Source organism: Chlorocebus sabaeus, chromosome 14, assembly GCF_047675955.1.
Source record: "Chlorocebus sabaeus isolate Y175 chromosome 14, mChlSab1.0.hap1, whole genome shotgun sequence".
Taxonomy (NCBI): domain Eukaryota; kingdom Metazoa; phylum Chordata; class Mammalia; order Primates; family Cercopithecidae; genus Chlorocebus; species Chlorocebus sabaeus.
This window is the reverse complement of record NC_132917.1, coordinates 55572028-55597034: the sequence shown is the minus strand read 5'-3', so window position 1 is coordinate 55597034 and position 25007 is coordinate 55572028. Positions and strand designations below refer to the sequence as shown.

The 25007-nt window shown below is 38.0% G+C and overlaps 1 protein-coding gene across 2 annotated transcripts in view; it reads left to right on the top strand.

The window, feature by feature from the left end:
• The window catches only part of PNPT1 (polyribonucleotide nucleotidyltransferase 1), a 56243-nt gene that overhangs the window by 20771 nt on the left and 10465 nt on the right, over positions 1-25007 (top strand). For both annotated transcript variants that reach the window (XM_007970562.3, XM_007970563.3), the window contains 11 exons: positions 531-717; positions 1559-1610; positions 2233-2290; positions 5291-5387; positions 6166-6268; positions 11686-11756; positions 13466-13502; positions 17237-17303; positions 17388-17477; positions 18658-18711; positions 24577-24683. In XM_007970562.3, coding sequence (XP_007968753.1) covers positions 531-717; positions 1559-1610; positions 2233-2290; positions 5291-5387; positions 6166-6268; positions 11686-11756; positions 13466-13502; positions 17237-17303; positions 17388-17477; positions 18658-18711; positions 24577-24683 — 923 coding nt within the window. The remainder of the gene's footprint in view (positions 1-530; positions 718-1558; positions 1611-2232; positions 2291-5290; positions 5388-6165; positions 6269-11685; positions 11757-13465; positions 13503-17236; positions 17304-17387; positions 17478-18657; positions 18712-24576; positions 24684-25007) is intronic.

The following is a 25007-nucleotide window of genomic DNA, read 5'->3' as shown; positions in this document are numbered from 1 at the left end:
CTGGGCGTGGTCACGGGCGCCTGTAGTCCCAGCTACTCGGGAGGCTGAGGCAGGAGAATGGCATGAACCCGGGAGGCAGAGCTGGCAGTGAGCCGAGATCACGCCACTGCACTCCAGCCTGGGTGACAGAGCAAGACTCCATTTCAAAAAAAAAAAGTATTAAAAACAAAAGCACTTGTATACTTTAAAAGATTTAATTTTTATCTTACGTGACTTATAGCTCAATATCTTATTTTTTAAATATATACATAATTTATTTTTTTTCTTCTGTTTCATTTTTTATGGGAAATCCCTCCTTAAACTTAAGGCGAATATAAACCTAAATACGAATATCAAGGTGTCTTTATTCATTTACTGCTGCTTACATTTTGGAAGTATGTTGATTCTGAGGAAAGAAATCAAGGTGGATCTATCACTAAGAAGTCAAATTGATCCACAATATTTATGTCATGTCATGGTATTTGAAACTGTTATATTACTAAGAACTTTGATGGCAGTCATTTTTTTTTTTTTCTTTTTCCTTTAAATAGTCATGTTGGAAGCCTCTGCAGAGAACATTTTACAGCAGGACTTTTGCCATGCTATCAAAGTGGGAGTGAAATATACCCAGCAAATAATTCAGGGCATTCAGCAGTTGGTAAAAGAAATTGGTGTTACCAAGAGGACGCCTCAGAAGTTATTTACCCCTTTGCCAGAGATTGTGAAACATACTCATAAGTAAGAACATCTGTGCAAATGAAAATATGAAATTGTCATCAGATTTAATTTCCTCGTGGGAGAGAAACTTCCCATGGAAGCACTGCCCATCCATTACTTCGTAAATAGCACTTTTCTGTTTTAAGAGTCATTTTCATAAATATCTGTTTACTCCCTTAAAAAGGATAAGCCCACATCACACTTGTAAGGCCTAACTTTGAATCTCAAATGAAAGAGGGTGTTTATTGGTCAAGATTCAGGTGATCACCACATCTCTCCATGTCTGGGAAAAAGAAAATAAATAAGATATTTGAATATCTAAGGGAGCTGTTGGAATTCTCAAAAAGAAATCAGATGTAATCACTGTTACATGCCCAGTGCTTAGAACATTAGGCAGACACTCAGTAAATGTAAATGAATCACTGAAAAATTATTTTATTTGAAAAAATTGAAAAGGTTAAAACTTTCCCTTAATGTCAGCTGCACAGCCATCAGTCAGAAATTAAATTAACTCTTCCTAGCAAAAGAGTTTCCTGTGATAATTGAGCCAAAATGGGTAGAATGAAGAAAGGAAGAGGTTAAAAAGAGTATGTAAAAGGTGAAATTAATTGAACAATTAAAAAGACGAGAACAGGATACCACATGTGGTTTCCCCTGAGAGGGTGAGAGAAAGAAATTTGGGTTCTGTGCCGTAAATAGTAAACAGATTAGCAATGATAAATAGCAATATAAATTTTTAATTCTTTCTGAAGTATTTATTAAAGTTTTAGCTGATTATTAAATATTTCAGCTTTGTTTATAATAGAAACTGCCTCATGTTTCCAAATATTATTATGCTAACATTTATTTTGTGCTTAAATAGACTCGCTATGGAGAGACTCTATGCAGTTTTTACAGATTATGAACATGAAAAAGTAGGTATACCCGAGTTGTGTCTTCTATAATTGCCCTAGGAATACATTTTTGTCATAACTCATGTAATTTTATGAATGTTAGTCCTATTTTTATTAAAAATCTCTAAACGAAAAGCTAACAAAAGCCTAATTGTTTCTCCATTCTTTTGTTTTATTTTGTTTTTGAGACAGTCTCTCTCTATCTCCCAGGCTGGAGTGCAGTGGTGTGATCTCAGCTCACTGCAACTTTCGCCTTCCAGCAATTCTTCTGCCTCAGCCTCCCGAGTAGCTGGGATTGCAGGTGCACGCCACCACACCCAGCTATTTTCTGTATTTTTAGTAGAGACGAGGTTTCACCATGTTGGCCAGGCTGGTCTTGAACTCCTGGCCTCAAGTGATCTGCCCACTTTGGCCACCCAAAGTTCTTTTCTTTTTAGTGTAAGTTTTAGGGGAGTGCACAAATGTATTTGAATGAATTAACAGGTAATATTTGTCATAAATCAATAACCAATTCCAGTGTTTTAAAGAATATTATAGTTAGATAAATCTGAGTAATTCACAATGTGTTCATTGTATAATAATTAGAAAATAGAAATGTTAAATGTCATGTATATGTAATAACTGAACCTCAACTTTCTTTTAGGTTTCCAGAGATGAAGCTATTAACAAAATAAGATTAGATACAGAGGAACAACTAAAAGGTAAATTTTATTTTATTTTATTTTATTTTTTTTGCTGAGGGCAGCTTTAATAAGGCGTGGCCTGACTCTTGCTTCTTGGGATTAAAGATCAAAGAGGAAAGGCATCACATCCGTAGGAAAAGAAGAGTTCAAAGGACTTTGAACTTTACAGCTGCTGTTCCCTAGACCTGGAATGCTCTCTCATGGCAGGTGGTCTTCTTCTAGCTCAAGGTTCAAATGTCACCTCTTCTCCAAAGCCTCCCCGAGCTGTTTCAGGGAAAGAGAAAGTCCTCTTTGCACAGAACCGCTATTACTATGTATTTTTTAATTTTAAAAGTGTTGAAAGAAATAATAGACTTTTTAAAAAACTTTGGTTGAAGATCTCAAATAAATGTTACTCTCATTGCTTCTCAGCTTTATTTTCAGTAAACTTGCAATAATGATAGGTCACGGGGTTACTGCTAAATTAACTTCTATAAATGTGGCTAGCACTACATTTGATGCAGAGTAGGTACCTAGTAAATGTTGAATGTGAATGTTCCTGATCTTTTCTGAATCAAATTCTTATAATACAAGAAATGTAACCTGGTATTTTGTCATTTGAAAACGCAAATATATTCTTTAAAATTATTGAGTTCTTGATCTGTGAAATTGCAGTGTTAATAATACCTGGTTTATGGGGATTAAATGAGTGAATCATTTACATCTGTGCCTGGCACACAGTAAGTGTTCAATAAATGTTAACTGATGCTATTCTTATTCTTAATACCTAGTGGAATCATAAGATACAGAACTTAGGTAACTTAGCTCTCCAGAAATTATTAAGCAAAGGATCTTACTGCATAATATCAACCTAACACAAATTAAATATAAATGAAGTATGACATAGTTTTTGTTAATTTTTCTAATAGACAAATATACTTTCACATGAATATTTATTTTAAGATAAAAACTGGCCAGGTGTGGTGACTCATGCTTGTAATCCCAGCACTTTGGGAGGCCAAAGCAGGTGGATCACTTGAGGTCAGGAGTTCAAGACCAGCCTGGCCAATATGGTGAAACCCCATCTCTACCAAAAATACAAAAATTAGGCAGGCGTGGTGGCAGGCGCCTGTAATCCCAGCTACTCGGGAGGCTGAGGCATGAGAATCACTTGAACCTGTTAGGCAGAAGTTGTAGTGAGCTGAGATCACCACTGCACTCCAGCCTGGGCAATAGAGCAAGACTCCATCTCAAAAAAAAAAAAAAAAAATGCTGTTGACATTGATATTAAGGCCATTAATTGTAATTGTCATTGAATAAGTTTAGTCCTTTCTCACTACATTTCATCCTAGTTGTTAAGAAAGAAATTTTATAGCAAATATTGTCTTATTTTAAAAGAAAAATGACTTTTTGTTTGTATTATACATAGTAGAATAGCTTCACGACCCTCTGGGTTGATAGGATATTTTAAATGTTTTGGTAGTGATTGTTCTCTTTTCTAAGTACAACTCAGTTAAAGCAGAAAAGATATTAAAGTCTAATATTAAAAATTATTCTTATCTGAGGAAGATATGATACTAATATATCTTTCTGTGATCATTTCTTATGTTTTGGTTACTTTGAAGTTATATTTGATAAACCATACACATGAGAGAACAGTACTTAAAACTTGGCATAAATTAATTGATAGGGTAGAGTAGCTTAACATCTAAACCCTAAGCTAAAAATAAAATAAAATAAAACCATAAGCCTTTGAGGCTGACAGATCTGTATTCAGGTCACAGCTGTATCAGTTACTATCTGTGTGGTCTCAGGCAGTTTACTCCACCTCTTTATTTTTTATTTATTTATTTTTTTAAACTCTGGTTATCTCTTACACAGCACTCCACCCCTTTAAGCTTCAGTGTTTTCTTCTGTAGAATAGGAATAATAAAATTTATTTCATAAGTTATTATGAAAGTTAAAAGTATTAAAAAACCAATAAAGTGCCTGGCTCATGAAAGCATTTGACAAATATTAGATAGAAAACAGTCTGTAGGGATTTATAATATATTTTTTAAATTGTTCCCCAATTTGCAGATTTAGATTAAAGGCAAAAGAGTGAGGGTGACTACTCTTAAAACTGTCAGTTAGGCCAGGCGCGGTGGCTCACGCCTGTAATCCCAGCACTTTGGGAGGCCAAGGCAGGCGGATCATCTGAGGTCAGGAGTTCGAGCCCAGCCTGAAGGTCAGCCTGACCAACATGGAGAAATCCAGTCTCTACAAAAAATACAAAAATTAGCTGGCTGTGTTGGCACATGCCTGTAATCCTAGCTACTAGGGAGGCTGAGGCAGGAGAATTGCTTGAACCCAGGAGGCGAAGGTTGCGGTGAGCTGAGATCATGCCATTGCACTTTAGCATGGGCCACAAGAGCAAAACTCCGTTTCAAAAAAAAAAAACAAAAAAAGACTGTCAGACCTTTCCATAAAGGTTGGCTGGATTCTTCTGGTAACATAATAGAAAAGGGAACTGATGGGCCGGGCGCAGTGGCTCACGCCTGTAATCCTAGCACTTAGGGAGGCCGAGGCAGGCAGATTGCCTGACTTCAGGAGTTACAAGAGCAGCCTGGGCAACATGGTAATACCCTGTCTCCACTAAAATACAAAAAATTAGCCGGATATGGTAGTGCACGCCTGTAGTTCCAGCTACTCAGGAGGCTAAGGCAGGAGAATTGCTTGAACCCAGGAGACAGAGGTTGCAGTGAGCCAAGATTGCGCCATTGCACTCCAACCTGGGCAACAGAGCGAGACTTTGTCTCCAAAAAAAAAAAAAAGAAAGAAAATTAAGTTCTCAATAACCACACCATTGTGGTACTTGGTACTTGATACGTCACAGTTGCCTGAGAACATTTATCTACTTTGTTGGCCTGAGGACTACATGTTCAGAGTCATCTCCCTTGGTTGATTCCTGTAGTTAGTTGATTTTATGCTATGACCTTTAGAGAAATCCTATCTCCTAAAAAGTAAAAAACTTTGTCTTGGTTTGTCTTTTTTCTATAGAAAAATTTCCGGAGGCCGATCCATATGAAATAATAGAATCCTTCAATGTTGTTGCAAAGGAAGTTTTTAGAAGTATTATTTTGAATGAATACAAAAGGTAAACATACCCTTTTTTGTTGAAATTTAAGTATGCACTGTCTCTGCAAGTTGCCTTGAAAATAGAAACTTGATCAAAGAAAGTTTGTTTTTTTTCAAGTGAACAGTAAAGAATTATAATATTTGCTATATAAATGGACACCTATTGAAGAAAGAAGATACATAGATATGTGACCATCTGTCTTGGGCCTTGTGTGTAAAGCAGTGCTTGCCAGCCGTGACTGCACTTCAGGATTCCCTGTAGAGCACTTTTTTTTTTTTTTTTTTTTTTTTTTTTGACACAGTGTCTCGCTCTGTCGCCCAGGCTGAGTGCGGTGGCGCAATCTCGGCCCAGTGCAAGCTCCACCTCCCGGGTTCACACCATTCTCCCCGCTCAGCCTCCCAAGTAGCTGGGACTACAGGTACCCACCACCACGACCAGCTACTTTTTTGTATTTTTAGTAGAGACGGGGTTTCACCGTGTTAGCCAGGATGGTCTCGATCTCCTGACCTCGTGATCTGCCTGCCTCGGCCTCCCAAAGTGCTGGGTTTACAGGCGTGAGCCACCGCACCTGGCCTACCTATAGAGCTTTTTAACAACACAGTAATATAGGTTCAACTTCAGACATTCTGATGCAGTGATATTCAGGATAGTGCTCAAGTATCTATTATTTTTTAAAGTTCCACAGGGGATTATGATACGCAACTGAGACTGAGAACTTCCTGGCAGAAATAAACACATGGGTGATTTATCTGATTTCCAGTATGACTTCATATATTTATTTCCTGTATCACTATAGGTGTGATGGTCGGGATTTGACTTCACTTAGGAATATAAGTTGTGAGGTAGATACGTTTAAAACCCTTCATGGATCAGCATTATTTCAAAGAGGACAAACACAGGTAATTTATGTAAAAAGCTCTGATTATTTGCTGAATTAAGAATGTTTAATTAGATCTAATAGAAGTACATTAGTAGATGCTGTAGGTTTTGTCATATGGTATATATTATTTATTTAAATTAATATCTGGCAGTTCTTGTTTGTTTGTTTAGTTTGAGACAGGTTCTTGCTTTGTCACTCAGGCTCCAGTGCAGTGGCACAATCATAGCTCATTGAAACCTCGAACTCCTGGACTCAGGTGATCCTCCCACCTCAGCTTCCCTAGTAGCTGGGACTACAGCCGTGTGCCACCATGCCTGGTTAATTAAAACTTTTTTTTTTTGTAGAGACAAAGTCTTACTCTGTTGCCCAAGCTGGTCTCAAAGTCTTGGCCTCAAGCAATCCTCCTACCACAGCCTCCCAGTGTTCTGGGATTACAGGCATGAACCACCACGCTTGGCCTCTCGTGTGTTTTTTATGTAATCTTAACAGTTTATTTGAGGTATAATTGCTATTCAATAAACTATGTTGTTTAAAATGTGTGTTTTGGTAACTTTTCACATGTATACAACTGAGAAATCAGTTAAGATAATGAATGGGCCAGGCATGGTAGCTCATGCTTATAATTCTCCAGCACTTTGGGAGGCCCAGGAGGGAGGATTGCTTGAGGCCAGGAGTTCGAGGTTGCAATGAGCTGTGGTTGTGCCATTGCACTCCAGCCTGGACAACTGAACAAGACCTTATCTCTTAAAAAATTTAAAAATGAAAAAGATAATGAACATATCAGTTACCCCCAAGAGTTTCCTCATGCCTTTTTGTAATTCCTTCTTCCTGCCCCCCACCTCCTCAAGAGACTACTGATCTGCTATTGTCACTATAAATTAGTTTGCATTTTCTAGAATTATCTGATATTTCTGTTATATCTTTCTTTTAATATTGGGTATACAAAATTGAGTAACTCAGACTCCAGTTTATGGCATATTGTCATTGTTGACCTATTCAAGGCCCACATTGTTTTCTCCATGTAGCCTGTACAGTTCTATTCTTTTTCTATTCTTTATTCTTTACATAGGCACCCACTCTTGTATTTAACAGGTAGCCTTCTGGTTCTCCTTCTGTTCGTTTATTAATATTTACCTACCTCTGTATTCATTGTTCTATGTACCATATTATGCTTTATACTTCTTTCCCACATTGTTTCTTTAATTCTATCAATCTGATAGGTACCAAGTAGTATCTTTTTGCTTTAATTTGTATTTTCCTGATTACTGGTGAGGCTGAGCATTATTTATATGACAGCCAGTCAACATGGTCACTGCACAAACCATGCCCTGGAGAACTGCACACCTCCAGGGCACTATTTTCACATGGATATTGTCCCTTAGAGTTGTGCAGTGTGGTGACCCTGCTTCAGGTTTGCCCTTTTATGAATTTTCTGTCCATATCCTTTGGCCAGTTTTCCTTTTTTTAATATGGTTTACTGTATTTTACCTGCTATTTTGCAGTAATTTCTTTTTTTTTTTTTTTTTTTTGAGACAGAGTCTTGCTCTGTCGCCCAGGCTGGAGTGCAGTGGCGCGATCTTGGCTCACTGCAAGCTCCGCCTCTTGGGTTCATGTCATTCTCCTGCCTCAGCCTCCTGAGTAGCTGGGACTACAGGCACCCGCCACCGCGCCTGGCTAATTTTTTGTATTTTCAGTAGAGACGGGGTTTCACTGTGGTCTCGATCTCCTGACCTTGTGATCCACCCGCCTTGGCCTCCCAAAGTGCTGGGATTACAGGTGTGAGCCACCGCGCCCGGCCTGCAGTAATTTCTTAAGTGTTTTAAATATTAATTCTTTTTGGTAACAAACTTTATATATATATGTCTCTTTTATTGATTGCCTTTTAACTTTGCCTGCGGTAGTCTACTATGTTTAGAGTAAACCTGAAATCTTTATTCTTCTGTACCTTAAAGTCACAAAGTTACTCACCTACTTTTTCTATTAGCTTTCTAGTTTTAGCTGTCAAATTTAGACCATTAGTCGATCTTTGAGTTTATTCCTACACGTTGTATAAAATGAAAACCTCCATAGTGAGCCAATTTTACATTATTTACTAATACTTTATTTTTCTCAATGACTTGAGATGTTACCTTATGATAGTCAGAGTTTATAAACACATTGTTAAGCTATATCCTTTTTCATTGTTATGTGAATTTTCTGGGCCACTGTCAAACTATTTTAATTATTATGATTTAGGGATATATTTTAATATCTGAGAAGCAAGTCATCTTCCCTGTTTGTTTAATCCCCTCAAAATTATCTTAAACTTTAGGTACATTTGTTCCTTTGTTTGAATTTTAGTATTATATCAAGTTCTCAAAATATCCTTTTAGGATTTACAATTATAATTGCACTAAATTTTTATATTAATCTGAGAGAAGAATGATACTTTTACAATTTAATTTAGAGTCTTTACAGTGAATATAGTGTGTGTCATCTTTGATTCAGGTTTTGTTTTATGCTCTTTAGTCAAGTTTTTAAAATGCCTTTATTAAGATGTTCTGCATACTTTTGTTATCCATTGTGACAATCTGGCTTTGTAGCTCTAGTACTTAGTCCATTCATGTTGAATTTAAACATTGATGTGATTGAATTTACTGTCATTTTATTATTTCTCTTTTGACCTTCTGTTTTTTGTTTCTCTATTTTTTACTTTCATTCAGCCTTCTTTTTCAATGAATTAAATATTTTTTTAGAATTTTATTTTAATTTGCCTATTTATTTTTTAGCTGTACCTCTGAATTATTTTCCAGCGATTACTGTAGAAATTACAGCATACATTCATAACTTCTCACAGGTCTTTTTATTTATATATTTTTAAAAATTTTTGTAGAGACAGGGTTTTGCCATATTGCCCAGGCTAGTCTTGAATTCCTGGGCTCCAGCAGTCCAGTCCTCCTGCCTTGGCCTCCCAAAGTGCTGGTATTACCAGCGTGAGCCACCATGCCAGGCCCTCACAGTCTTTTTAGAATTAATTTTGTGCCACTTAATATAAAATGAAGAAACTTTGAAACCATTTAGGTGCGTTTCCCACCTCTTCTATCCTTTATATTGCAGTTGTCTTATGAGTTACATCTGTATGTGTCATAAACCCCCACAAGGCGGTGTTACAACTTTCCTACAATCATGTCTTTTAAAGAAGTAATAAGAAAAAGACAGGCTTTTATATTGGCCCACATATTTACCATTTCTGGTGCTTTTTATTCCTTTCTGAAGATCCAAGTGTGGATCCAGTATCATTTCCCTTCATTCTGACAAGACTTCCTTTAATATCATCCTGTGAGTTTTCTTTTTTTGAGATGGAGTCTTGCTCTGTTGCCCAGGCTGGAGTGCAGTGGGGTGATCTGTGGCGCGATCTCGGCTCACAGCAAGCTCTGCCTTCTGGGTTCACGCCATTCTTCTGCCTCAGTCTCCCGAGTAGCTGGGACTACAGCTGGCCACCAACACACCCGGCTAATTTTTTTGTATTTTTAGTAGAGGCTGGGTTTCACCGTGTTAGCCAGGATGGTCTCGATCTCCTGACCTCGTGATCCGCCCACCTCGGCCTCCCAAAGTGCTGGGGATTACAGGTGTGAGCCACCGCGCCCAGCCCAAGTTAATAGAAATTTGTTAATGTCTATTAACAAATTCTTATCTTTTGTTTTTCTGAAATGTCTTTATTTTGCCTCTGTGTACAAAGAATCTTTTTGCTGGGTATAGAATTCTGGGGTGAGCCTTTTTTTCTTTTAGCACCTAAATATGTTTCAGTGGTTTTTGTTCTCCATGTTTTTCTGATGAAAAAGACACATTCAAATCATTCTTCTTTATATATTATTATTGTTTTCATGTGGGTGCTTTCAAGATTTGCTCCTTATCTTTGGTTTTCAGCATTATGATTGAAAGGTATGATTTCCTTTGAATTTATCCTGCTAAAAGTGTCCTGAGCCTAAATCTGTACATTCATGTCTTTCACCAAACTTGAGAATTTTCATCGATTATTTCTTCAAATATTTTTTCCTGGCTCATTTTCTCTCTTCTTGCCTTCTGGAATTGCAGCTGCACGTATCCTTTTGATACGGTCCCACAGGTCACTGCCACTATATTCTCTTTCCTCTCTTCTGCAAATTAGACAATTTCGGTTCATTCATCTTCATGCTTACTGACTCTTGCTATCTTCTTTCCATTATGAGATATTAAAGTTTTCAATTGTAGCATTTCCACTTTTTTTTTTTTTAATGTCCTTTGAGTATAGTTATAATAGCTGTTAAAAATCTTTTGTCACCGGGCGTGGTGGCTCACACCTGTAATCCCAGCACTTTGGGAGGCCAAGGCCGGTGGATCATGAGGTCAGGAGATTGAGATCATCCTGGCTAACACAGTGAAACCCCATCTCTACTAAAAATACAAAAAATTAACCGGGTGTGGTGGCACACACCTGTAGTCCCAGCTACTCAGGAGGCTGAGGTAGGAGAATTGTCTGAACCCGGGAGGCGGAGGTTGCAGTGAGCAAGATCATGCCCCTGCACTCCAGCCTGGGCAACAGAGCAAGACTGTGTCTCAAAAAAAAAAAAAAGAAATCTTTTGTCTGCTGATCCACCATCTTAATCTACTCAGAATCAGCCTCCATTCCTGTTCTTATTTCTTGAGAGTGGGCCCTGTTTCCTTGTAGGTTGTTTTCTGGATGTTGTGAATGATACATTGTAGAGTCTCTGGATTATGTTATGTCTCTACAAAGAAGGCTGATTTTCTTAATTTTTTTTTTCTTTTTCTGAGATGGAGACTTGCTCTGTTGCGCAGGCTGGAGTACAGTGGTGCGATCTCGGCTCACTGCAAGCTCCGCCTCTCGGGTTCAAGCTATTCTTCTGCCTCAGCCTCCCAAGTAGCTAGGGCTACAGGCACACGCCACCATGCGCAGCTAATTTTTGTATTTTTAGTAGAGACAGGGTTTCACCATATTGGCCAGGCTGATCTCGAACTCCTGACCTCGTGATCCGCCCGCCTCAGCCTCCCAAAGTGCTGGGCTTACAGGTGTGGGCCACCACGCCTGGCCTGATTTTTTTTTAATTTTAAGCAGGCAGTTGTATTGGCTGAACCTGTATTGAGGCTTCCTTTGCGTACTCTCATACATAGTTCTTAAAAATATTGCTTTCTTTTCATGCTTTCTTTCCCCAGCACTTCTATTGCAGTGCTTTACATACGTAGTCTGTACAATGTTAGAACTTTGGATTATTGAGGTTTACACATAGTATGAATATTTATAGAACAAATAAGTGTATACTGCACTTAGTAGCATGGCAAGCTTTGTGTAGGATGTACTTATCCCATTTTTTTAAGAGTGAGTGGGATTCTTCAAGTGTTTTTAGTTTTCATCTTTGTGGTTAGTATATTAAAGCATGAGGAATTCTTTTTCTTTTTTAGGTGCTTTGTACCGTTACATTTGATTCATTAGAATCCAGTATTAAGTCAGATCAAGTTATAACAGCTATAAAGTAAGTTATGTTTTTATGATGTTTGTTATGTTTTATGATGTCCTAGTATATAATTAAAGCTTACGTGGTATATTATTAATTATTGTTACTTTTTTAACCATGTTTTTGTAATTCATTTTTCTGATTACATCATCATGATTTCAAAGGATTTTGTGTGTGTGCTAGATTGTCTTCTAAATTACTGATTTGGAACAAATGTTAGTAAAGCATTTAATTCTGTAATGTGAGTACATTTAGTTCGTTTTCTCTCTCTAGAATTATTTCTTAGGACAGACTTCCTTGGTAATCTTGAATGGATTGGTTTTTCTATTCGAAACAAGAGAGCAAATAAATGCACGAAAGCCCCCATTGCTGAAAATGATCTGGAGGCTGTTAATGAAAAACCTTGTTAATGAAAAGCCTTGTCGAATCCCGTTGTGATTTTGTGTTCAGAAATACTTGGCTGTCCTCCTCTACCCCTAAAAAGTCAACAGTAAAATCATGCTGATAAATTTTGATGATAAGAATCTGTATTGTAGGCTGGGCGAGGTGGCTCACGCCTGTAATCCCAGCACTTTGGGAGGCTGAGACGGGCGGATCACGAGGTCAGGAGATCGAGACTATCCTGGCTAACACGGTGAAACCCCATCTCTACTAAAAATGCAAAAATTAACCGGGCGTGATGGTGGGCACCTGTAGTCCCAGCTACTCAGGAGGCTGAGGCAGGAGAATGGCGTGAACCCGGGAAGCGGAGCTTGCAGTGAGCCGAGATCGCGCCACTGCACTCCAGCCTGGGCGACAGAGCAAGACTCTGTCTCACAAAAAAAAAAAAAATCTGTATTGCAGTCCTCACCAGCATTATTGCATAGAGTCTTGACGCTCATAGCCAGTTCTTTATTTTCCTCAGTGCGTAGTACGGCTACTTCCTGTTCCTGGTTAAGGGTCTCAGAAGACCACAGGGCCTAGCCTCCCTTTGCCTGCTGCCCAACTGATGGGGATAATTCTCAGTATCTTCAGGATAGCCGCTGTACTTGTTTTCCATGTATCTGATAGGATCGACAGTGCAGCTGTGTGCGTGAAGGTGGAATGCAGAACACTGGGCTTGGTCAGGGTACCTCCATATATTCTAGTGTTAGGTCTATAACCTGTGTAAATAAAGGGGCACACATGGTCACTCAGGTTTCTATTTCTTATAAAATGAACTGGGCCAATGACCTGCTATAATCCTCTCTAGCTCCCAAAATCTGTGATTCCTTTAGTCCTCTGAAGGAGTTTGGTTTTTAGATTTCTTTCTCCAAAGCTACAGTTTATGATCATGCAGATTCTGCCCCATCCCAGGACTTTTTCTTCATTTCACATATTGACTGGGAGAAGCATTGTAGCTCTGAGATTTAACTAAGGTGAGTATAGCATTTAGGATTCTCTCAGTAGTTATTAATGCTTAAAAATACATCTATTGTCTTGCCTTAGTATTCAAATCTGGATATTTAAGGACTCATATTTAAGGCAAAATTGGTTTCCTAAATCTGTACAATTCATTCATGAGCCCCAAAAGAAAATATCACGTCACAATCATCCTTCTAATTAATTCTTTGGTTTTCAGTTTCAGTCTGATTTTTCATTAACACCTAGTTGTTCTGTAAAATCCCCTTAAACCTGTTTTAGTTGTGTTTTGAAATAAATATGTTTTTTCCCTATGATGTTTTTAATATTATGCCTTTTATTTGTAGTGGGATAAAAGATAAAAATTTCATGCTGCACTATGAGGTAAGGTGAATTTTTTCCCCCAAAATTTTATTTTATTAATTTTTATGAGACAAGGTCTCACTCTTGCCCAGGCTGGAGTGGAATGGTGCAGTCTCAGCTCACTGCAACCTCTCCCTCCCAGGCTCAAGACATCCTCCCGCCTCAGCATCCCAAGTAGCTGGGATTACAGGCTTGTGCAACCACAATTGGCTAATTTTTATATTTTTTTTCTAGAGATGGGGTTTTGCCATGTTGCTCAGGCTGGAACATTTTATTTTTAAAAACTTCCAAGATACAGTAAAGTTGAAAGAACTTTACAGTGACTATCCATATATCCACTATCTGGGTTTTACCAATAATATTTTACTTTTCTAGTTTTATCATATATCTATTAAGGTCAGTTTGGGGCTACTATGTTATTGCTTATAGAAGGCATGGCAAGCTTTGTGTAGAATGATAAATAGAGATGTAGTATTTTTAGAGAGTACTTTAGCACTCTCTACTAAAGTACTAAAGTCTCTAAAGTACTACTTTAGAGAGCTAAGACATAAGTACTTTAGAGAGATAAATAGTACTTTTCTAATCAACAACTTCCTGTTCTAAGTCATTAAGTCATGCATAAAATTTAAAGAAAGTATAGCAGACAATATCATTGTAGATAAAAAAAAAAAAAAAGTCATGCCTGTATACATGTGTGTCAAACAAAAGTAGAGTTTTTTAAATACCTCAAGTGACAAATCACCTTATTCGCTCATTGAAATGTTCATATTTATACTCAGTTGATTGGTAGTGAAAGATGAGACATTTAATATTAAGTTACTTTATATGAGATGATTCTAGATAATTGAGTTTGTGATTGACTTTATTCACAACAAATCCTAAGGGACTAGACCTAATATAAAGTACTTTTAATTTTATTATTTGAAGAATATACATGGAGAGCAGGACATGGTAGCTCATACCTGTAATCCCAGCACTTTGGGAGGCTGAGGAGGGAAGATTGCTGAGCCCAGAAGTTCAAGACCAGCTTGGGCAACATAGTGAGATCCTGTCTCTACAAAAAAATCTAAAAATTAGCCAAGCAAGGTGGCATCTGCCTATAGTCCCAGCTACCCGGGAGGCTGAGATGGGAGGATTGTTTGAGCCCAAGAGGTTGAGAATGCAGCAAGCCATTATCACCCCACTCCACTTCAGCCTGGGCAACAGAGTGAGACCCTGTCTCAGATAATAAAAATAAAAGGAATACAACGTGAGAGACTTATGTAAAGTAGCAAGTCATTTCGTTTTTGTGTAACCCTTGTTGGCTGCCCAGAATCCCAGCATTTCACTTTTGCTGATTCTGCTGTAATCAATAGAGAACATTTTTCGTAGAAAGTATATGCTACAGAATATCCATAAACATCGAGATTCATACAGGTCTTGAATCCCTTATAAATATCCTGTTCTGGATATACCCTGGTGCTACAGAAGCCAGAGAGGAATTGTAATTGAGTAAAGCAGGTTTTTTGTCATGAGCTGGAGAGCATGTGGCAGTCTTAAAAGGGCAGCTGTGCAAAATGGAGGTCTAGCTGATTATTGGGTAAGGGGGTTGGGGAGGGAGCTGGAGAAGGATATGGGCCATTATTGCCATATTTTATTTTTTTTCTCTTTATTATAAAATAAAGCATAGGTGCTGAAAACTGTATGAAACAAAGGATGGCTTAATAAGTTTTTATAAGGCAAATACCCTTGTAACCACCATCCAAGTCAGGAAATTTAACATTTCCAGCCACCTCAAAAGCCCCTCCATGTTTTTCATCCCAATCTCAATACCCTTCGTCTCCTAAAAGTAGGTAACTACTCAAATTTTATAGTAATCATCTTGGATTTCCTGGCTCCATTTCTAGATACTATAGTTTAGTCTTGTTTTTTTTCTTTAAAACGTTTGGTATTTCCTTTTCTGTTTTAGTTTGTTTGAGGTGGAGTCTCACTGTGTCACCCAGGCTGGAGTACAGTGGCACCATCTTGGCTCACTGCAACCTCCATCTCCCGGCCTTAAGTGATCCTCCTGCCTCAGCCCCCTAAGTAGCTGGACTATAGGCACCACCATACAACCCGCTAATTTTTAGATTTTTTACAAAATGGGATTTTGCCATGTTGCCCAGGCTGGTCTCAAACTCCTGGGCTCAAGCAGTCTGCCTGCCTCAGCTGGGATTCTAGACGTAAGCCACCATGCCTGGCCTGATATTTCTTTAAGTCTTTTTAAATCTATACATTTCTCCTCCATTACATTCTTTTCTTACAGTCTATCTGTTGAAGCCCCATAACCATTTGACTTAAAGTCTCCCAGATTGGGGGTTGCTGATTGCTCACTCGTGGTGCAATTCAACGTGTTCCTCTGCCCTCTCTATTTCCTGCAAATTGACTGCTAGATCCAGAGGTTTAATCAGATTACTGCTTCATCCACTGCTTTTAAGAGCAGTGGCTCACGCCTGTAATCCCAGCACTTTGGGAGGCCGAGGTGGGCGGATCACCTGAGGTCAGGAGTTCAAAACCAGCCTGACCAACATGATGAAACCCCGTCTGTACTAGAAATAAAAAATTAGCCGGGCATGGTGGTGCATGCCTATAATCCCAGCTACTTGGGAGACTGAGGCAGGAGAATCGCTTGAACCCGGAAGCAGAGGTTGCAGTGAGCTGAGATCGCACCGTTGCACGCCAGCCTGGGCAACAAGAGCAGAACTCCGTCTCAAAAAAAAAAAAAAAAAAAAAATTATTGTTAAACTGGAATTATAGATATTTGGGGAAATTTTTTTTTTTTTTTTTAATTTAAACGGAGTCTCTGTTGCACAGGCTGGAGGGCAGTGGTGCAGTCTCAGCTCCCTGCAACCTCCACCTCCTGGGTTCAAGCAATTCTCGTGCCTCAGCCTCATGAGTAGCTGGGATTACAGGCATGCACCACCACGCCCGGCTAATTTTTGTATTTTTAGTAGATAGAGGGTCTCACCATGTTGGCCAGGCTAGCCCCAAACTCCTGAGCTCAAGTCAGCTGCCTGCCTTGGCCTCCCAAAGTGCTGGAATTACAGGCATGAGCCACTGCACCCGACCTGAAAGTACAGATTTTTATCAGAAGTCTTCCTATTGTCAAATGATCACAACTAATTCATATTTCTTCAAGATAACATATACATCAAATAAAACAGTTTGCAACCACTGTCTAAAATAAAACTCTTACGGAAAAGCTGTTTCCTCCATACATTTTTGTCATTACGTTTTGCTTGAGAAATACTTCAAAATATGCAACTTTCCCATTCATGTATTTTGTTTCATATCTGAAAAAGGTAGTGGAGAGAGATAACTCTAAAAAGTATCAGTGTAAATTAAATTTCAATTTAGTGAAATAAATGTGGGCTTTGCTATGGGAAAAAAAATCTGATTCTTCAATGTGTACTTTTTAAATATGTACATATTTTTTCTTATTACAAAAATATAACATTTTGTTATTGTTAATAATTTAAATGTAATGGAAATTTATGGTGTTAATCTCCATACCCCTCCAGTTCCCACATCCTAATCCATTTACATACTTGTAATAGCTACTTTTAGCAATTTGGTATGTATGTTAAATTTATATCATACATTTTCTGAATATTTGTGAATGTACTTTTTTAAAAAACAAAAATGAGATTCTACTGTTCTGTAAGTTCTATTATTTTGGTAATATAACTTGGACATCTTTCTATGTCAATTATATATGTGTGTGTGTTTTTTTTAAGTTTCCTCCTTATGCAACTAATGAAATTGGCAAAGTCTCTGGTTTAAATAGAAGAGAACTTGGGCATGGTAAGTACAGATCTGTAAACTTATACAGTATTCTTACAGAGACTTAATACATTTTTTTACTTACTGTTTTCTATTCTAATTTAGGTGCTCTTGCTGAGAAAGCTTTGTATCCTGTTATTCCCAAAGATTTTCCTTTCACCATAAGAGTTACATCTGAAGTCCTAGAGTCAAATGGTACAGTATTGAAATACTTCTTTCATAGTAGAAAAGACCATATTCCCTATTCTATTATTAAGTTTTCAAATGTAGTGTTACATTTTGTTTATTACTACAGAACCCAAGTATATTGCAAGAGAAAAATGTATTGAGTTAATCATATACTTGTCTTAATCTCTGTTCTTAGCTAATGAGTTGTTTTGAAAGTAATATAAAACAAATGCTTTTCTTTATCTGTTACAGTAGATCCAGTTTGGCTTGTTTCTTTATTTTTACAAACAAACCACAGAACAAGGTTATCAGAGAGGAGAAGGGCCAAAATAGAGTGATCATTAGGCAGGGGATACCTGTCACATATCCACATGAATAATAATAAGTGGACATCACAGAGGGAGTCTAGGCAAGAGGTCACATTTAAATAAAAAATTCGTCCATGGGTCAAGGTACGGTGCAGTCATTAAAGGCAGAAAGGTCATGGAGTTCTTAAAGGTGTAACAGACATAAATCAGTTAGTCACAGATTTTGAGAGAAAAATACCAAAGTAAACTCAGAATTTAAACTTAAGACTTTGTGGTTCTCTACTGGGTGTGACTAAACTAATGGGCTTATTCGAGTGAGAGAGCCAAAGCCCTATATCTTTAACTACTTCTGATAAGCAAGAAAAAAGATATGCCCTAGGAAGTCTGTTAGAATATCTGTAGCAATACTGTGCAATAGAACTTTTTGTGATGGGCTGGGTGTGGTGGCTCACACCTGTAATCCCAGCACTGTGGGAGGCCGAGGCGGGCGGATCACAAGGTTCCGAGGGTCTAACGTGGTGAAACCCTGTCTCTACTAAAAATACAAAAAATTAGCTGGGTGTGGTGACAAGTTGAGACTCCATCTCAAAAAATAATAATAAAATAAAACTTTTTGTGATGATAGAAATCCTCTTTCTCTGTGCTATCTAGTTGAAGAATTAAATTTATTTTAGTTGATTAAACTTTAAGTCACCACTTATGGCTAATGGCTACCATATTGGACCATGCAGCCCCATAGTTTATAGCTTAAAAGAACTTGCCTTAGGTGCTTTTAAAAAGAAGAGACTATTGAATATTTGTATTGTAATTGAATATTTATAAGGAAATAACCACTAGTAATACTTTGGTACATTTTAAAAAATCAGTATAATATAAAGCAGGTATTTTTTTTTCTATAGGGTCATCTTCTATGGCATCTGCATGTGGCGGAAGTTTAGCATTAATGGATTCAGGTAAAAGAATTATGTCTCAAAACTGCTGATATTGCTCATGCCTGTAATCCCAACACTTTGGGAGGCCAAGGCAGGAGGCTCACTTGAGGCCAGGAGTTGAAGACCAGCCTGGGCAACATAGCAAGACCCCATCTCTACAAAAAAGATTAAAAAAAAAAAAACATGCTAACCTTTTATACACACCTGTTAGTATAAAATATAAGATTTCTTTAAATTTGGGTTTTAGTAAAACTCAAAGTCAGATTACAGATGACCAAATCAAGCCAGAGCAAGATGGTTGAAAAGTAGAGCTTCAGATATCCAGATATCTGCTGGAATTCTTATTTTTAGCTAAAAGCAGTACACTGAAAAATTTTTATTTGCATTGGTGACCTAGTAAACTTTATTTCCTTCCAAAAGGTAGAGAGCTCCAGAATTGATTCCAATCACCAAGGAAGTTTTGCTTAGTAAGTACTATTAGGACTCATAAGAGAAAGCAACTGTATTCTTTCAGTCAATTTATACAAGCCAAGAGAGAACAATGCCACTGAGGCACGTACACACAATTTTAGGAAGGCGGACTACAAATGGTTCATTATAATCCCCAGGTCTGAAACGCCAAAAAGGAACGCATTATGCTTGGAGGTTTTTTTTTTTGTTTCTTTTGTTTTTTTTTGCCTTCTGAGTCAGAGTCCCGCTCTGTTGCCCAGGCTGGAATGCAGTGGTGCAATCTCTGCTCACTGCAACCTCCGCCTCCTGGGTTCAAGCAATTCTTCTGCCTCAGCCTCCTGAGTAGCTGGGATTACAGGCATGTGCTACTACGCTTGGCTAATTTTTATATTTTTAGTAGAGATGGGGTTTCACCATATTGGCCAGGCTGGTCTCAAACTCCTGACCTCGTGATCCACCCACCTTGCCCTCCCAAAGTGCTAGGATTACAGGCGTGAGCCACAGCGCCTGGCTGCTAGGAGATTCTTAAAACCAATTCGTGCCAAACTGTCGTCAATGCTGCTATTCAAGAAGAAAGAGAGAAGGAACCTAAAGACACTAAAGAGGCCACAGGAGTTCTCTGATAAGTTCATACATTTACAGTACTGGCATGAAAGATAGAAAGGAGGGCCGTAAGAGAGGATAAAATGAAAACATGGTGTGAATATATAGTAATATTATCTAGAAAAATTAAAAACAGGCCAAAGCAAAAAATGCTAAAGGCACTTTTCTAATTTATTCAATAAAGGAAAACATAATCTGATGTTTAAGGTAGCTGGTAAAATACTGCTGCTACTATTTTCATCTTCAGTCTTTCACTCTACAAATCTTTACTTTGTGGCACCTATGTGCCAAGCACTGATCTAAGTTCTTAGGACATGGTGATGAACAAAACAGTCTTCGTCTTCATGGCACTTGTGTTTCCATTCCAAATCTCATATTGGAAAACACTGAACAAATCTTGAAAAAGGTAAACTGAAAAATAAAAGATGACATCATAGGAGAGTCTTTACCTGCCATTTTTATATGAATTCAGATCTTTTGGTCTAGACAAAAACTCATCCTCGATTATGATGAGAATTTCAGGATTAGATTACTGAAGTATGATGGCAGGCATTGAGAAATCATGGAAACTGGTATCCCAAGGACAGAAAACGTTATTATTGGAAGAGAAGAAAAGTATTTTCTATAAAGCATAACACAATGAACTTGACTGTGACCCTCAACAAGACTCTTAAGAAGTTATAAAAAGAATGGTTTGTAAGTAGTTTAGAAAGGAAAGGGGCCAGGCACGGTGGCTCATGCCTGTAATCCCAGCACTTTGGGAGCCTGAGGCCAGTGGATCACTTGAGGTCAGGAGTTTGAGGCCTACCTGGCCAACATAGTGAAACCCTGTCTCTACTAAAAATACAAGAATTAGCTGGGTGTGGTGGCCCACGCCTATAATCCCAGCTACTTGGGAGGCTGAGTCAAGAGAATCACTTGAACCCAGGAGGCAGAGGGTGCAGTGAGCTGAGATGATGCCACTGCACTCCAACCTGGGTGACAGAGTGACTCTCTCCAAAAAAAAAGAGGAAGGAAACGGACTACAGAAAGAAGCCAGGAGAGACTTCTCCAAAACAAGTCATGCCATAGTTATTTAATTCACTTTCTGTTTTGAAGAAATTACTGGATTTGCAGTAGAGGGTATTGCTGTTGGTGTGATGTATCTGTAATTCAGCTTTATGGTTTATGATATCTTTATGATACCTTGTGTAAATGATGCAGAAATTTAGACTAGATAATAGGTGCACCATTCATACTGGCTAAGGGATGAGCAAAGGGACTGCTTAATGTGATCAGCAGGTCAGAGGAGGATCTCAGGTTGAAGACTTGAGGATGCTTGTTTCAGCTGTGTCTTTTTCAATGTTGACTGAGAACACTGGCCTGCCAATAAAAAGGATACTGATTAAAAGGAATGAGTGACTGATTTGTTAAATGACAAAATTGAGCAGGATAAAAAAATATGGAGCTTAATAGTTTAAAAATTAAATGTGAAGCGATAAAGCCAAAAACCTCAAAAAAGTTAAATTTGGTAAGAATGAATGTCAAGTCCTGTGGGATGGGCCAATACAGGATATACAGTTCAATTCAAATATGATTTTGAATTGCTTGAAAAGGGCTTGCCCTGCTCTAAGTCAGGCACTGTCCTATGCCCTGGGCCCGGGGATACAAATTGTACCCAGGTTTTGAAAAAGCTTAAAGGTTTGAAAACAAACAAAAAGATACTAATAGATCGAAGAGGTAATAATACAAATATGTATGAGGCATACAGGGTGATTGATGAACTAGGCTGAGCATAATTGGCTTAGAGAGACTACTACATTTCATTTGATTTTAAAGGCTGAGTAGTTGTTGACTGGGCATATCAGGAGCAGGGCCTGTATTTCACATGAAGGGACCAGCATGTGCAAAGTTAAGAAGTTATGAAACAGTGTAGTGTGTTTCAGGAATGCCCTTGAAAGAGGTGTTAAGGTAATAAAGTAGAACCATATGTTGAAGGTCATTGTTATGCTAAGGAGTTTGAACTTAAAGCCAGCATTTTTCCAATTCAGTATTCCATGGAATAGTGTTCCACAGGACATTGATTATTGTATACCATGAAAAAGTTTGTCCTGTTCTAAAGTAAGTTTCAGCAGGGTTAAGCAGGTTTATTTAATGTGGGTTAAATAGACTTTAATAAGCTAATTCTAATACTGACTCTCTAGGAATAGGACATGTAATATTTTTCCAAATTTATTTGACCTCAGAATATGTACAAAAATTTCCTGAAAGCAGTCAGTGAGGAACTTGAAGGATTTTATGGAAAACAGTGGCATGATTTGAATCTGCTTTTGTTTTTTCCAAATAGTTTTTCCCAGCTTAAGTGATGAATAGCCCTGGGGAATGAGATGGCAGAGACTAAGAAGTAAAGAGAGAAACTAAAATCTGGGAGGCCAGACAGGGAGCTTGTTGCCAGGTCAAGAAATGATATGGACTCAGACTAAAAAGTAGCAATAGGTATTTTAATATTTAGGGTAAAGGACAGCTTTCTAAAAAATTAAACAGATCTTTGTAACTTGATGGGATATAGGAAATGAGGAAAGAAATGTTGATTCTGGCGTGAGTGTCTTCGTTGCTTTAAACCAAAGAATGCAGGAGGTAAACGATTTTTTGATAGTGATTCAATTTTGAACATATATGTATTTCTTTCATCATCATCATTATTATTATTATTATTATTTATAGAGATGAGGTCTCACTATGTTGCCCAGGCAGTTCTCAAATTCCTGAGTTCAAGTGATCCTCCCATCTCGGCCTACCAAAGCGTTCAGATTACAAGCATGAGCCACTGGGCCTGGCTCAATTTTGAATATATATATTTAAGGTGCTTTGGGTACATTTAGCTGGAGATGTCTGACAAGGAGTTTACTAATACAGGTCCAGGGTTTGGCACAGAGCGCTGGACAGAAGGGATAGATTTTTAAGTCATCAACATTATAGATGGTGGTTAAAACCATAAGTATAGGTGAGGTTGCTTAGAGAAAATGAAATGAGATACACACTCCTTTACACCAAAGTAAATTCCAAAACATTTTTAAACAAATGAAAGATGGTAGGTTTTATCAAAATCTTGGAGAAGAAAAGCTCTGCTAAGCAAAACCCAGGAACTATGATTACATAAACTAAAAATTCTACACGGAAAACTAATGACCATAAGCAAAGTCAACGAACTAGGAAATAAAATATTTTATATTTATATGTTATTAAACGTAATATTTTATCTTTACATTTTAATAAAGATCTGTCCATATTGAAAGAAGATCAATAATAAAAAGACTGGCAAACAAGTAGAAAAATGTTGAAGGTCATGAACAGGGAGTTCTCAAAATAAGACATAAATAGGTTTATGAACATGAAATAGTTTTCAACCTCAATCATAGAAAACAAGTCAGATTTAAAATAACCATTTTTTACCCTTTAAATTGAGAAAAATCAAAAGATTTGACAAGAATTAATAAGAATATAGAGTAGCATGTACCTTCTTATACCACTGGAAAAAGTTTAAAATGCTATGTCTTTAGAAGGCAATTTGACACTGTAACAAACGTAAATGCACATACCTTTTGACTCAGCAATCGCACTTCTGTGTGTGACTTATAAAACATATAGGGAGTACTATGCAACTATTCAAAGGAATAAAGTAGAGCTTTGTGTGGTGGTATGTGTCACTATCCAAGACATGTTATTAAGTGAAAAGGGCAAGGTGCAAAACAGTAAATGCATAGGGTCTGCCACCATGAGTAAAGACAACAAAAGATTATATTTACATTCATACTTGTGCACAGAAATTTTCTAGGAGGATACACTAATGTTAGCTGCCATAGGGGGGTAAACTGAGGGGTTCAGACTGGAAGAATTTACCAAATAGATGCTTACTTTCCAGCAAAAAGAAAATAAGACACCTGAAGCCAAAAAGCAGAGCAATGGATAATTTAAAAGTTATAAAGTTTGCTATTGTTAGAGAAGTTTTTGCTGGATGTAGTACTTGCTTACATTGTTTTAGGGAACTTTATTATATGTTCAAAAACAAATGAAGTAGTCAAATGACCTCTTAAGACTTCCAACTCAGCTTCAGTGATTGTTAATTTAGATAAGAATATCCATTTACATTAAAAATAAATGTCTAGGCTGGGCACGGTGGCTCAAACCTGTAATCCCAGCACTTTGGGAGGCCGAGGCAGGCGGATCACAAGGTCAGGAGATCGAGACCATCCTGGTTAACATGATGAAACTCTGTCTCTACTAAAAATACAAAAAAATTAGCCAGGTGTGGTGGCAGGCACCTGTAGTCCCAGCTACCCGTTAGGCTTAGGCAGCAGAATGGTGTGAACTCGGGAGGCGGAGCTTGCAGTGAACCGAGATGGCGCCACTGCACCCCAGCCTGGACGACAGAGCCAGACTCCGTCTCAAAAAATAAATAAATAAATAAATAAAATGTCTGCTGGGCACGGTGGCTCACACTTGTAATCCCAGCACTTTGGGAAGCCGAGGCTGGCAGATCACCTAAGGTCAGGAGTTCAAGACCAACAGGGCCAACATGATTGAAACCCCATCTCTACTAAAAATACAAGCAAATTAGCCAGGCGTGTTGGCGGGTGCCTATAATCCCAGCTACTCAGGAGGCTGAGGTGGGAGGATCGCTTGAACCCAGGAGGTAGAGGCTGCAGTGAGCCAAGATCATGCCACTGCACTCCAGTCTGGGCAACAGAGCGAGACTCCCTCTCGGAAAAAAAAAAATAAAATTGATAGAAAGATAAATATGTGTTTTAAGCTCATGTACACATTACCCACAGAAGTTCTTTTTCCTAATTATAGGGGTTCCAATTTCATCTGCTGTTGCAGGTGTAGCAATAGGATTGGTCACCAAAACTGATCCTGAGAAGGGTGAAATAGAAGATTATCGTTTGCTGACAGATATTCTGGCAAGTATATTCCCAGTTTCAAATACTTAATGAAGACTAAAAATAAATAAATAAAAATTAAAAGATAAAAACAAATCAAATAATGATGAAGACTATATGTACTTTGCATGTAGCATATGCTCAGAAGAATGCTAGTATTTGAAGAACAGGTACTTGTTCTTCCCTTCCTCCTCTGCGTGTTCACCTTGTATCTTATAGGATATGAATTTAAAATAGGTATTATATTAATAGTAACAGGCCAGGCATGGTGACTCATGCCTGTAATCCCAGCACTTTGGGAAGTCAGGAGTTCGAGACCATTCTGGCTAATGTGGCAAAACTCCA